Raw genomic sequence first — 13,592 nt, 5'->3', positions numbered from 1 at the left:
CCCTGCTCCGCACCTGCGAATTCGGGCACCGGGCTTGGGGCTGTGAGTGGACGCTCCCCCAGCCAGCAGGGCTCTCGCAGCTCCATTTTTCTTTTCCTAAGAGGCCAGCTGAGGGTGAGAGGAACACTAACACACTCCAAATGTTCCTCCGTCCCGGCGGAGAGTGTCAACCAAAAAGTTAAGGGCAGTCCCTGACAGCTCATAACTAAACTGGCGTTTCGGATTTTAACCAGATTGACGCGGAGGAGAAGAGAGTTCACGAAAAAGGACCCATTTGGCCCGACCACCTAAAACACTTAACAACAACTTTCCTAGATTCGACTGGAATCTGCGAAGTGTCAGAGAATTTCTGACCTGAGAGGCAGAAGACGGTCAGTGGTGCTGGGCTTCGGTTCTAGTTTTCTTCTCCTTGTGCTCAACCACCCTGAGCTTTCAAGCAGAATAAAATTGAAGCTAATGGAGATATCAAACAGAGCCAGGATTCCGAAGGCTCTTTTTCCGCCGCAAGCACCCACCGTCCATCTGCAAGGGTAATCGCAGAGACTTGCGGTGTCTTCATCACTAGAGGCTCCGAAAAAAAAGGGGGGGGGGGGAGAAATTTCTCCGTCGTTAAAAGGAACCCTCTATTATCACTATTATTATTTGTGTATAGCACATAAGAATTCCCCCCCTCCCCTTAAAATTCCCCCACAATATTGAAACAGCATTTGTTGTACGATTCACACAAACGCTTGAGGCCTTTCTGGAAAACCATTACCATTCAATGGCTAGAAAATTGCTCTCCTTCCTTAAAAAAAAAAAAAAGGCTAAGCAGCAGCTACGACCGACGACAAAAACTTTCTCCTGCATAATCCTCGCCCACGGAATGACAAAGAAATGATATTGACTTACCCCCGAACGGATGAAGTGTTTGATAAGGGGGGGACTTTTCTGAAGATTTCTTTTCGGGAGCCACACAGACAGCTGCAATTCATGGGCGACACTGATTGCCAGAAACGCTATGGATTGGCATGGGGTCTGCAGCTCACAGATCCTGATCAATACCCCTACACTCCCGCGCCAGATGGTTTGGGGAAGGACAAAAATAAAATAGTCCAAATCAACCCACCATTATGTCTTTTTGTATTGCTCTGATAAACCTAGTTGTAGCACAAATGTGTTCTCTCAACACAAAACCTTCCTCAGGATTTTGAACATTTGGGTAGAAATAAGCAGCCCCCCTCTTCTTGGGATTTGGGCTGTGGTTACTGTTGTTTAGTGGAAACAAAGCTGTTGGGCCCCTTATCCGACTGGGTTTACTTGTGGTCTATGTATTTTTTTTCGTGAATAATTTATAGGGTCTCTGTTTTAATTGAATGCTCACCTTTCTCTCCCTCTCAGAGCCTAAAAAAAATTTTTTTTGAATGTGAAAACACATATGAAAAGCTCTGGCAGTAAAAATCTCCAGTCTATTTCTACAAGTCCTAACTCAAGGTTTTTTTTTCTTTTATAATGCAGTAGCTTACATTTGTTGTCAAAGCTGCATTTTATTTACAGACTTCTTTTGACCCATTTAAGTGTCTGATTTTGAAGAAAATCAGACCTGCGGATGTGGTACGTTAAGAAATTGATATCCTGATCCTGATATAATGGCTGGTGCAACTGTTTGTCCAGATTCTAACAGTCGTGAACTAGCACGCCTGCTACCATATTTCTGTACAGTCTATTTGTGAATCAAATGCTGAGTTACACAACTTCTGAAGGTTAGAGTACGTGTGTAAACAAGGGGCAGTTAGAAAGCAGCTCTTCCTTTTATTTTCTTAGAGCAAGAAACATCAAAGATATTTTGAAACATATTTGAAAATCTTATTAATACTGATATTCTTAAAATTATCTTCTTCAAGCAGAAAATATTTTTTCCTTTTTAGAAAGAAAGGGAAAGGGCATGCAAGACTAATTTAGTAAAAATTAGGATGCTGACTAAAAATGCACATTAATTTCTTTTTTAAATGGGTTTTAGGTTGACATACAAAACCTCAAACCATCATTAAGAAAAACAACATGAAAAATCTGCTTTAATCTAGCCCAATGAAATTATACACAAAGAAGCCAATATGATTTCATGATTTCCCTGAGATCGCCAATATTGATCGAGGGAAGGGGGAGGGATGGGGGGAGAGAGGGAGGGGGGAGAGAGGGAGGGAGCAAGGCAGCAAGAATATGCAACTCACCTTTCAACTCTCCAGCACGTGACTGCTCCAAGGCACACCAAAATGCAATTCCCAGGAGCAGATTTATCTTGGTAGCCTGGTAAACGAGTTTATCATTTTGAAAAATTATTTTAATGGCCATCTATATACTCGGGCTTCTGTATGGAGGCAGAGCCTACTCAGTGTCCCAGCCTGGGGTCCCTGGCCACTCTTTAAGTCTGAGGCCGAGGCAGGGAAGGCTGTGTTCAGCATTGGGGCATATCAGACTCTTTCCCCAGCCTTGCTGCTCTCTCGCCCTCTTTCAGTCTCTGAGCACTCCTAGACCAACAGGAGGCTTGTGCTCTTGTGAACTTTTGCTCAACTCGTAAGTTTTTCAAACATTAACTGTTTCAAATTATCCCAAGTATCCAGCTGCCATATATAAGGTGGGGAGTGAAAAGAGAGACAGTAGGAGAGAGTTGAGGGGGAGAGGAAAGACAGAGAAAATTCAGTTATTTTACCTGTCTAATTTTGTGACATTAAAAATGTGAGCAGCTAGAAAAGTATGCCTAGCAAAGTAGAGGAATGTCCACTTTCTTACCCAGGCTCTGATATCACAAAGAAGAATCTACTTGAAAGAATAATTGGCAAGGTATTGGCCAGAGCTCAATGAAGTTGATCTATGAATAACGTCACTGTACATTCATGTGACAGGATGGTGTGGGAGGGGGTGGATTTTTTTTTTCTCTCTGTAGCTAGAAGGGAAAGGAGGGCAGCCGCAAAAGGTCACCAAGACTAAGAACTATTTTCCAAATGAATCAAACCTTTCTCTAGCACCAGGAAGGCACATACAGTATTCCAGGCTGCGTGTCCTTGTTTTCTGATCAAGTTTTCCTTAACAGCTGGAAGTGGTTGGAGGGGGCTGTCTTAAGGAGACCCCCTGCTCTTCTTTTGACAGCTGATCAAAAGAAAATAGGTCACGCTTCTCAAACTTATGTCCACCCTGTCCTTAATTACTGTCTCTTTAAACAAAGGCAACATCTGCGCAACCTCAGCTAGCTTGAATCTTCGGAGGCAAACAGAGCGCAACCTGCTTTGGAAGAATCTGTTACTTTTAAGGGTTTCAATGCCGGGTAGTTCCCTGTCTTCAGCCACCCCTCCACCCCCACCCAGGCTTCGGAAATCTCCACCTCCTTTCTCCGCCGCTCCACCTCCAGTCCCCGACCTAGGATTACCAAACAACGGAAATTCTGGGTAAACGAAGGTGCACTTTTCAAAGCTGCGGCTTGCGAGCGTTCTGAAACTCGCCAGGGTTCTGGTCTTTTCAGAAACAAGTTTTGGATATACAGATGTCGGCCGAGGGTCCGTGTCATCTACCCACAGCCGCAACCTGGGGCGTTCCTTTCTCGGGACTCGAGTGTGTGTGTGTGTGTGTGTGTACGCACGCGCGCGCGCGGTAGAAGAGAAATCCGCGGGTGTCGTCCCGGACGGTTTACGTACTCCCTGCTCCCAAGAGAAGTTTGCTCACGATAGGCTTTGGCAACAATCTTGCCGCCCCCTACCCACCACCCTTCCTTACAAGTCGCTAGCGGGGGGAGCATTTGGTCACCTTGAAACCGCAGCTCCTAGAGTTCTAGTTTTGTTTTGCAATCTAACAGGGCCCTTCTGAAGCCTCATAACTGGGAGATTTATGGGCTCGCCGGGTAATTAAATGATGTTATTGTGTTAACTTTGCTTGGATTACGGTGGCCCGCGCCGCCTGTGGGGTTGCGTCGCCGGCCGCAGCTCCAAGGCAGCGAGGGTCCTAGGATTCCCTTCGCCTGGTAGATTATGCATGCCTCGGTCTCGGGAATTTACCCTGCATTAGAATACATAAGCGCCTGCATTTTAAAAGGGTAAACTACTGGCTCTCATATAGAGACGCTTGGGAAGTGGCTTGCTAGGAGACTTGGGTTTGTTTTTTCACAGTACAGACTGGCTTGCTAGCCTCCAGAAAAGCTGTGAGGTGAGGCAAAGGGAACTAAAGCAATGCCCTTTTCTACAGATCGCAGCTGCTCAAGAGGGACACAGAGCGGCATCTTTAACATAATTTCTCTCCCTCGCTCGCACTCTCGCCTCTCTCTCCCCACTACCCCCTCTTCCCCTCCCTCCCTCTCCTTGACGTTTGAGTCTAGTGGCAAAGGAGGAAAAAAAGACACAGAGCCGTCAGCCAAACCTGAAACGCATGGCCCCGCCCCCTCATCAGCCATTGGTAGTCGCACTCAGGAGGCCCGCCCCCCAGGGCAGCGACGCTCTCGGAGTGGCTGTTTGCGGCGCCCATCGGGCGCTGCCCCGCCCCGGGTCCGGGAGGCTAGGTTGGCTGCCCCGGCGAGCGGCAGAGCCCTTCTGGACAGCTCCCGCTCACCCAAACAGAAGACGTCGGCGCCGGAGCGGGCTCGGACATGGCGAGGCAGCGCGCCGGCCCGAGCGGTGGGGCCCGGTGATCCCTCCCTCCCTCCCCGCCCCCTCCCCTCTCCCGCTCGCACTCCCGGTCCGCCCCCACCCCGCCCCCACCCCGGGCGCGCCCGCCTGCCCGCCCGCAGCCTGGGGCGCACACCCGCACGCACGCTCCCCCTCCACACACTCACGCACTCCCGCGCCCTCCCCCGCTCCCGCGACCGAGCTCCGCCACGCGCGCCTTGCCAGCCCGCCGGCTGCCCCCGCCGCCCCCGCCGCCCCCGGGCCCCGATGGACTGAATGAAGGCTGCCTACACCGCCTATCGATGCCTCACCAAAGACCTAGAAGGCTGCGCCATGAACCCGGAGCTGACAATGGAAAGTCTGGGCACTTTGCACGGGCCGGCCGGCGGCGGCAGCGGCGGGGGCGGTGGCGGGGGCGGCGGGGGCGGCGGCGGGGGCCCAAGCCATGAGCAGGAGCTGCTGGCCAGCCCCAGCCCCCACCACGCGGGCCGCGGCGCTGCTGGCTCGCTGCGGGGCCCTCCGCCGCCGCCAACGGCGCACCAGGAGCTGGGGACGGCGGCAGCGGCAGCGGCGGCGGCGTCGCGCTCGGCCATGGTCACTAGCATGGCCTCGATCCTGGACGGCGGTGACTACCGGCCCGAGCTCTCCATCCCGCTCCATCACGCCATGAGCATGTCTTGCGACTCGTCCCCGCCCGGCATGGGCATGAGCAACACCTACACCACGCTGACGCCGCTCCAGCCGCTGCCGCCCATCTCCACCGTGTCGGACAAGTTCCACCATCCGCACCCGCACCACCACCCACACCACCACCACCACCACCACCCCCAGCGCCTGTCGGGCAACGTCAGCGGCAGCTTCACCCTCATGCGCGACGAGCGCGGGCTCCCGACCATGAACAACCTTTACAGCCCCTACAAGGAGATGCCCGGCATGAGCCAGAGCCTGTCCCCGCTGGCCGCCACGCCGCTGGGCAACGGGCTGGGCGGCCTCCACAATGCGCAGCAGAGCCTGCCCAACTACGGGCCGCCGGGCCACGACAAAATGCTCAGCCCTAACTTCGACGCGCACCACACTGCCATGCTGACCCGCGGTGAGCAGCACCTGTCCCGCGGCCTGGGCACCCCGCCCGCGGCCATGATGTCGCACCTCAACGGCCTGCACCACCCGGGCCATGCTCAGTCCCACGGGCCGGTGCTGGCGCCCAGCCGTGAGCGGCCACCCTCGTCCTCGTCTGGCTCGCAGGTGGCTACATCGGGCCAGCTGGAGGAGATCAACACCAAAGAGGTGGCCCAGCGGATCACCGCCGAGCTGAAGCGCTACAGCATCCCACAGGCTATCTTTGCGCAGAGGGTGCTGTGCCGGTCTCAGGGGACTCTCTCCGACCTGCTCCGGAACCCAAAACCGTGGAGTAAACTCAAATCTGGCAGGGAGACCTTTCGCAGGATGTGGAAGTGGCTGCAGGAGCCCGAGTTCCAGCGCATGTCGGCCTTACGCCTGGCAGGTAAGCACAGAGGGTCTCCTGGAGCCCGGCTGCTGTGGAGAGGGCTCCGGGGGGCTTGTGGCCCCAGGTCAGCGCGCCTAGCCTCGGTTCTTTCCTCCTCTCCGCACTTTCTATTTTCTCTCGACTTTATTTCTTCTTCTGTCATTTCCTTCTTCTTCCTTCTTCCTTTTCTGTTCTCTTTTTCTTTTGCATCTTCTTACCTCTCTTCCTCCCTCCTTGACTCCGAGCTTTCATTGACCGACCCCTCTCCACCACATTTCATTCACCTTCCCCTGAATGTGCCAATTTTACCCCTCTTTCTGACCTTCCCTAGCTGTGGGACAAGGGACGGGGTGCGCGATGTCCACTAGGAGCTTTCTCTTTACAGGACTCACAGAGACCCGGGATTGGCCCTTTTCAAAGCCCTGTGCACTTGAACTCTTGCTTAGACAATACATTTCAGTTTTCCAGGCTGCCTCGTTTCCCTATATGGAGGCAGTTGAGGGGCTTTGCTCTTGAGAAAGGGAAAAAAAAAAAAATTCTCCGTTCTTTTCCTACCCATCATATCAGGCAAACTTGTTAGTTATTAGCAGGAGTCACAATCTTGACCGCTCGGGGAACGGGTGGCTAGGATACAACAGCGCTTTCCAGGCTCATCTCCGGCCTTGGCGTTGGCGCGGGGAGTTTCTGACCGAAAGAGCCGGCTTGGCACTGCCTACAGAGAGGGGAGGGTGCAAAGACGAAGGTTAGGACTAACACGTTCACCTCTAGGAGGATGGGGCAGGAAAAACTAAGAATGGAGAGCTCCCTGACTAACTCGCCGGCCACCCTTGCCCGGCTCCCAGCTTTTGCTGGGATTTCCCGAGGTTTGGCTGGGCTCGGAGAGAGGCTGGGCGCTCGTGAGGAGAGGTGTTGAAAAATTAAGATGCAGGCTAGTTAATGCATCTTGGCCACGGGCTACAGGCTCCGCCTTTGCATTAAGCGGACGCTGATTGTGCGCGTAGCGCGGCGGCGGGGAGGGCAGGCGGCCCGCGGGAGGGGACGGGTCGACGCGCTGGTTACATTGTTCTGGAGCGGGCTTGGTTCTTTGTGCCTCCTCTAGCGGCCGAGCCGCGAGGTACAGCCCTCTATTGTTCTAGGAGCACAGATACCTCCTGTGTGGGCGGCGGGAGCGAGAGAGAAAGACGCAGCAGCGGCTGCGACTGGCACACAGTTGCGCGCTTTTGTGCGCGCAGACCCAGCGCGGTGCGCGTGGCAATTGCGCAGCCCCCAGGACCTAGCCGTGGGTCCAGAGGGCCAAAGTGTCCAGGCGCCCCACTGGGGAGGACACACAGTACCCTACTGCAAGTCTGGATGGGCAGTTTCTCTTGGACTGGGGCCATCTCTCTGGATCCGCGGGCCACCGAGCAGACAATCCGTAGTGGCAGTGATTTACATTGGTGCGGAAAGTGGGATGTGCGTTGTGTGCGGCCGGCACGGTTCAGAGCTATACACAACGCGCTTCCGGAGCGGCAAGCTCAGGCTTCCTCTCCCGCTCCCTGGGGCTCTCCTCGCACCGCTGAGCCTGGCTTATGGGGTGCACTCTACCGAGGCCGGACCGGGCTGGGGGCGTGTTCACCCAGGCTTGGGGAGGGGGCGTTGCCACTCTGACCGCCTCCGCCTCCGATCTCCAGGCAGTTATCGCCTCTCAGTATTGATCTGAAAAGGTAAAGAAAACTATTCCCCCAAAAGCTTCCCCAAATCAATGGACTCCCAATACTTTGGTGTGCATTTAGTAATCTTTCTCCTTTAGCTTACACTTCATTCTCCACTACAATTTTCTCTTATTTGCTCCTGGTTCCTAGGAAAGATTAAGCAGTGCATAGAGGGCAGCGGTGAGAAACTGGAGGCTTACTGACACTTCTGAACAGTGTGGTACCCCTTTGTCTTGGCCCCCCAAAACGCCCCCAGTCCCTCTCAGGTAAGCTCTAGCACCAGCTGGCTTCCTGGGCACAGGTGGCCAGAAGGAACTTGGCAGCTGGAGTAGAGGGTACATTAAAGGCAGGATGACAGCTAGTCTATTCCAGACCATCTCAGAGCACTGCCGCCCCCTCATGCCTGTCCTGCAAAGGACAGAGCTGGAGGGAAGGAAGGAAGGAAGGAAGGAACCTTGTGCCAATGTGTGTCAGAAAGTGATATGGCACGTAATGCTTTACATGTTAGCCCAACTCAGCCCCAAGCATTGCTGGGATAAGGGAGAGTGTGGCATACATGGGGGTCCCCAGACCCACCACCCCACCCCAGGAAAGTCAGGGTAGGGGGGCAATCCTTAGGGGCTGACCCCTGGAAGCATGGAGGCTTTCCAGAGGAGGAGTGCTGAAGCCACCTCCACAGGAGACTGAAAGCCCCCTTCAGCGAGTGGGAAATTCCTGCTGAGGACCCCGCTTTGCTCAAGCATTCAAATGTGTGTCTGTTTTATTACCCCGAGTTGAAAAGGGACAAGAGCTTTAGCCTTTTTATCTGGCCATTTTATCAGCAACTACAAGTGTGTTGAGTGGTTATTATTACATAGGAGGCTTTTCAGTTTGGGGTCAGTAGATCAGTCTCTTCAGACACTGACACAGAAGCTAGGACTGGTAAGTAGGTATTATGTGCTCAGGAGCGCTAGGGGACAGGAGCAAATGGAGAAGAAAAGCAGAGGCCTTCCCCACCAGGAGTATTGATCGGAATCCCTGCAGGGACGCTGTTGAGGGCCCACACGGTAGGGCTCTGGGGGTTAAACAAGCCCATGGCTCCACAGGGCAGCTGGGCCTGACTGCCAGGCCAGAGCCTCCAAGAGCCGCCTGGGCACCTCCAGCTCGCCCCAACCAGGCCTCTTTTCTCTCCCTTCCTCTCCTTTTAGTTTCCCTTTCTCTTTCTCAATTTGGACCCCTCTGGGTCTTGCCAGAGGCCCAAGCAGACAGGGATCTGAAGGACCTCGAAATCAAGATGTCTGATTTGGACCCGCTCCTGCAGACCTCACCCTTAGGCGCCCCAGAAGCAGGTCCTTCCTCTCCTCCCCCACTTGCCTCCCCCAGGTCTCTCTCCTCTGCGCCCACTGCTTGGGTGTATCCACAGCTCAGGGTGGCATTTCAAAGGGTCAGGGACAAGACGTCGGGGAAACCCAGATCGCCCCAGCACTAGATTTCAGAGAAACGGACCCCAAGAGCACGATTTCGTTGGGAAAGGGTGGCCAAGGCAGCAAGGAGTTGCAACCGCGCATTCGGCGGCTCTCAGCGCGCGCTCCCGCAGGGCAGTTTGTATTTCCCGGCACCAGGCGGGCGAGAACAAACTCCCGCGGGTTTAAACACTAACACTCCCCAACTTTGAGCCCAAGAAGCCTCTGAACCAAGCACGGACGCGAAAAAGGAGGGACTGGAAAAAAAAAAACCCCCAGGCAAAACCTGGACGGGCGGCTCACGGAGGAAAATCAGGGCCTCCGTGGCGGGAGTGGTTTCCTCCAGCGCCCAGCAGCCAGAGCGGAGCCTCTGACGGTATAGCCTGCCACGGTTTGCGCCTCCCGTGACCCGGGCTCCCGGGGCGGCCTGCTGGGAACCTGCCACGTGTCCCGGCGGTGGACAGACATACGGCCCTCTTCAGACAGCAACTCCCAGCGGCCAGTCTGGAGGCAACTGTTCAGACAGCCATGGCCTTTCACCAACCTGCCGAGAGGTTGCCTGAGCCACCTGACGCCCGCGGCGGCAGAGCCTGCCCGGGACCGTGCGCAGCGGCTTCTGCCAGGGGCACCACAGGCCTGCGTTTCTCCTTCGGCACCAGGAAAGTCGTGGGCTACGCTGGCCGACTGGCATCTTTCTAAGCGGAGAGGCGGGGACCTCATTGTCGGAACCTCACACCCACCGCCCCTCCCGCCGGTCCGGCTCCAGGCCCAGCTCAGCCCCTGTCTCCCCACAGTTTAGGGCGGGATCCGAGCCCCAGAGACCGAACGCAACCCACGTCCGTACCGAACACGAGATACTTTCGCCTGCTGGCTGGTCGGATTAATAATTGAAACGCTCGCTACTGTCCTTGTTTGGTCAAGTCCCGGGTGCCTGGAAAACACCTTTCTAACACGCATCAGGGTGAGCGGGAGCGGGCGGAGAAGACCGAACGCAAGGAAAGGTGGTGAAGCCGAGCGCGAGAAGTAGCCCAGGCCGCCAGGCGCCCTCGACGCGAGCGGCTGTGCATTTATTTTTATTCCAGGCTTTCCACCGTGTGGTTATGTCACTTTTTCAAACAAATGTGTATATGGAGGGAGATCGATGCTGATAATGTTTAGAAGATTAAAAGAGCATTAATGCTGGCAACAATAACGTAAACGTGTGGACCCAGATCTCATTGATCTGGAACCTGATCCGGCGCGTTTCCAGTAAGCCCGACGGCGCGCCCTTCCCAGCAGAGCGCTCGCCAGCGCCCCCGCTCCCCAGCCCCCGTCTCCCCGGCGTTCCCGCCGCGCCGCTTTGCCTGCTCCCGGCGGGCCCACCGGTCAAACCGCGGATTCTCCCCGCGCGGCCCCAGCCGGCCCCTTCCTAAGGCTTTCTCGGGTCGCAGAACTGCTAGCCATCTCCGTGGTCCCCGCGCGCGCGCACCGCGTCCTGCGTTCCCCGCGGAGGGCTCTGCGGCGGGCTGAGTCCGCGAAACCGCGAAGGGCTGCACCGGGCGGCGCCGGAGTCCTCCCAACTCTCTCGTTCTCGGGGGACCGTCGCTCCCGGGTCCCCATGGTCCTCGTCTGGTCAAACAGGGCCCGGGGCAACTTCTTTCCTCCTTCTAAACCGTCCAGGAAATTTGACCCACCTTTCGATATGCGGGAACGACCAAACCCGACTTGGAAACGTCTCTGAAGTTGCCATGATAACCGCGCAGCTTCCGGACCCTCGGATCCCCTCGAATCTTTCCTTGTTTTCATTAAAAGGAATCATTCACAGGAAAGTGTTCGCATTCACCGACTTTCTACACTGAGGCATTAGGTGGGCAATTAAATACCGCCCCAGTGACAAAGGCCTGGGCTTCATCCCTCAGAACGGTCTGCTCTGGGCTAATTGGGTCAACCAGGGAAGAATCTTGTTTCCTATAGGGGCTGGGGCGGGAAGGTAAGAAAATCAGACTGGGGAACCCCACCCCACCCCTTCCCACCTGCTGGAGAGAACTTATGCTCTGAGACCCTGGATGGGAGGTTTTCTCTGAAGCATCTGCATTGACTGGAAAAGAAAGGACTCTTCAGCTCTTCCTTCCTTCCCCTGGGGGAGAAGTCCACACCATGCCCCCAGTGGCTCCCCTTGCCAAATGGTGGCTTATTCTTCCAGAAGGAACAATAAGGTGAATTTTACTGAAAAGCATCAAAGAGCTGGGGTGGTAGTGGGGGTGGGATGGGAATTAAATTGTTCTGGCTTTCTGAAATTCTAAATCTTCCAACTGGTGAAAACTAAGCATTTCCTTCAAGAGGAGGTCTCAATCTGGAAGGAAAGAAGTGTTTTCCTTCCTTCTCCAAGAATAAAATGAGAAAAAGGAAGAAGAGAAAGAAGAAAAATCTTTCATGGTTCTGCTTCGAGGTGTGCCAAAGGGTGAACTGGTATTTCTTTCTGTCATTCCCAGAGACGGGGTTCATCTTCCCACCAGTGGACTTTTTTTTCTTTAAGATTTTTTTATTTATTCATTTGAGACACAGAGATACAGAGAGAGAGAGAGAACATGAGCAGGGGGAGAAGCAGAGGGAGGGGGAGAGGCAGAGGGAGGGGGAGAAGCAGAGGGAGGGGGAGAAGCAGGCTCCCCGCTGAGCAGGGAGCCTGATGCGGGGCTTGATCCCAGGACCCTGGAATCATGACCTGAGCCAAAGGCAGACGCCCAACCATCTGAGCCACCCAGACGCCCCCCCCCCACCAGTGGACTTCTTAAAGAAGAGATCTTTGGTACAGCTTGATTTCTATTCAGAATATGCCCAGCCCCCCTCCTGAAAACTACAGTTACCTGGGTCAGGTGATCAGATAAGAGAAACCAAGGAGAGTGGGTGGTGTCCTTCAGGTTAGGAAGACAACTGCCCCCCTCTCCCACCCCGTCCCCCAAGAGCTCCTAGGTTCTGGGAGGGGTGAGTGAGCTGAGACTCTCCTCCATACCCATCTTAGAATCCCAAAATAGGGCAGGGATTCTGGTGAACGGTGAGGGTAGGGCAGAGGAGAAACTGACTCCCCAGATTTTGTATCCAAGAGGATAAATATTTTACTTCCTTCTAGAGCCAGGTCTAGAAGTAACAGGGCTCTGGGCAGGTTTACCTTCCCAAGCTCCAAACCTGAACCCTGAGGGAAGGAGAGCCTGCCTCTCCTTCTGTCTTCACCTCTTGGTTTTCTGGCCTTTAGTATCTGTTTCTAAAGGAATATCAGAGGAAAGAGGTTGCAGGAAGAAAGTACTGAGCCCCACCACACTACAGCTGGTGGCTGATGTTGGCAGAAACTGTTTTCAGGAAGAGTGGTATCATGTAGGGGCATCCCTGGAGGAATGAAAACCTCAAAGGAGAAGGAGAGAGATTTAATTTCTGGGTTCTTGCCAAAGGAAGGGAAATGAGAAAGGAATAAATAGAAATAATTGCCTGGATAAAGGGCTCTGGGGAAAAGGGTGAGTATACAGGCACCCTGGGCCTTAAACTTTATCTACAGACTCTCTGGATTACCCTCACCCCTGACCATCTCAGAAACACTTTTTTTTTTTTTCTTCCCTGACCTGGGGGAAATCACTTTCACCAGGGGATACTTTTCTTGGTGGGGAGAGAACATTATGAAGAAGTCTAACGGGATCATTTAGGCTATCATGTACAGAGCCTGCTCGAGATGGGCTGGAGGCCCATCAGCAACCCTCTTCACCCATTCTGTCCCCCTACCCCACTTCATTGCCTTTGGGAAAGGCTTTTCGTTTTCCAAGTCTCACTCAAGGCAACAACTCTGGAAAATGTGCATAGGTTCTTGTAGGTGCAGGGAGAGGGGAGGAAGGGAAACTTGTTGGGTAATTCAGCTCATCTGGTGCCTGACAAGGTGCAGAATTGGCAAAGCACTAAGGCAGGCTGTCGACATGCATATTAGAGTTAGTCTTACTTGGGGAGCAGGATTCCTAGAAGTTGTGCACATTTTTTATGAAAAGTGTCCCCACACAAATTGCCCCAGAGGGAAGGGAGGCTCTGCATTCCACCTTAGTGCCTCTGTCGCCATTCGAAGATCCATTACTCTTCTGTAGAATGCAGACTTTGTTTGGGTTGGAAGCACACCTCCAACGTAATTTAATCATCAGACTTTGGTTCGTGTAATCAAATATACATATACTTTCTCCTGCAGGAAGAAAAATAATTTCTCTGTAACTGGTATTGACTTGAAGTCATGTAATCTCTGGAAAGCATCACATTTTTAAAGGGAAAGGTAAAATTAAGAGGAAAAGAACCCACAGGTTTAGTGGTTTGCCTTGCGATTGCTAAGAGAGCCAGTTAC

General features: G+C 53.8%; 1 protein-coding gene across 1 annotated transcript in view; it reads left to right on the top strand.

The window, feature by feature from the left end:
• The first annotated feature begins 4,904 nt into the window (after positions 1–4,904).
• ONECUT2 (one cut homeobox 2) overlaps positions 4,905–13,592 on the top strand; it is a 46,264-nt gene continuing 37,576 nt past the window's right edge. The window contains exon 1 of the mRNA XM_021686379.2: positions 4,905–6,132. Within this exon, the coding sequence (XP_021542054.1) occupies positions 4,905–6,132 (1,228 nt within the window). The remainder of the gene's footprint in view (positions 6,133–13,592) is intronic.

The sequence above is a fragment of the Neomonachus schauinslandi genome, chromosome 14 (genome assembly GCF_002201575.2).
Source record: "Neomonachus schauinslandi chromosome 14, ASM220157v2, whole genome shotgun sequence".
Lineage (NCBI taxonomy): Eukaryota > Metazoa > Chordata > Mammalia > Carnivora > Phocidae > Neomonachus > Neomonachus schauinslandi.
This window is presented reverse-complemented; position numbering and strand designations above follow the sequence as displayed.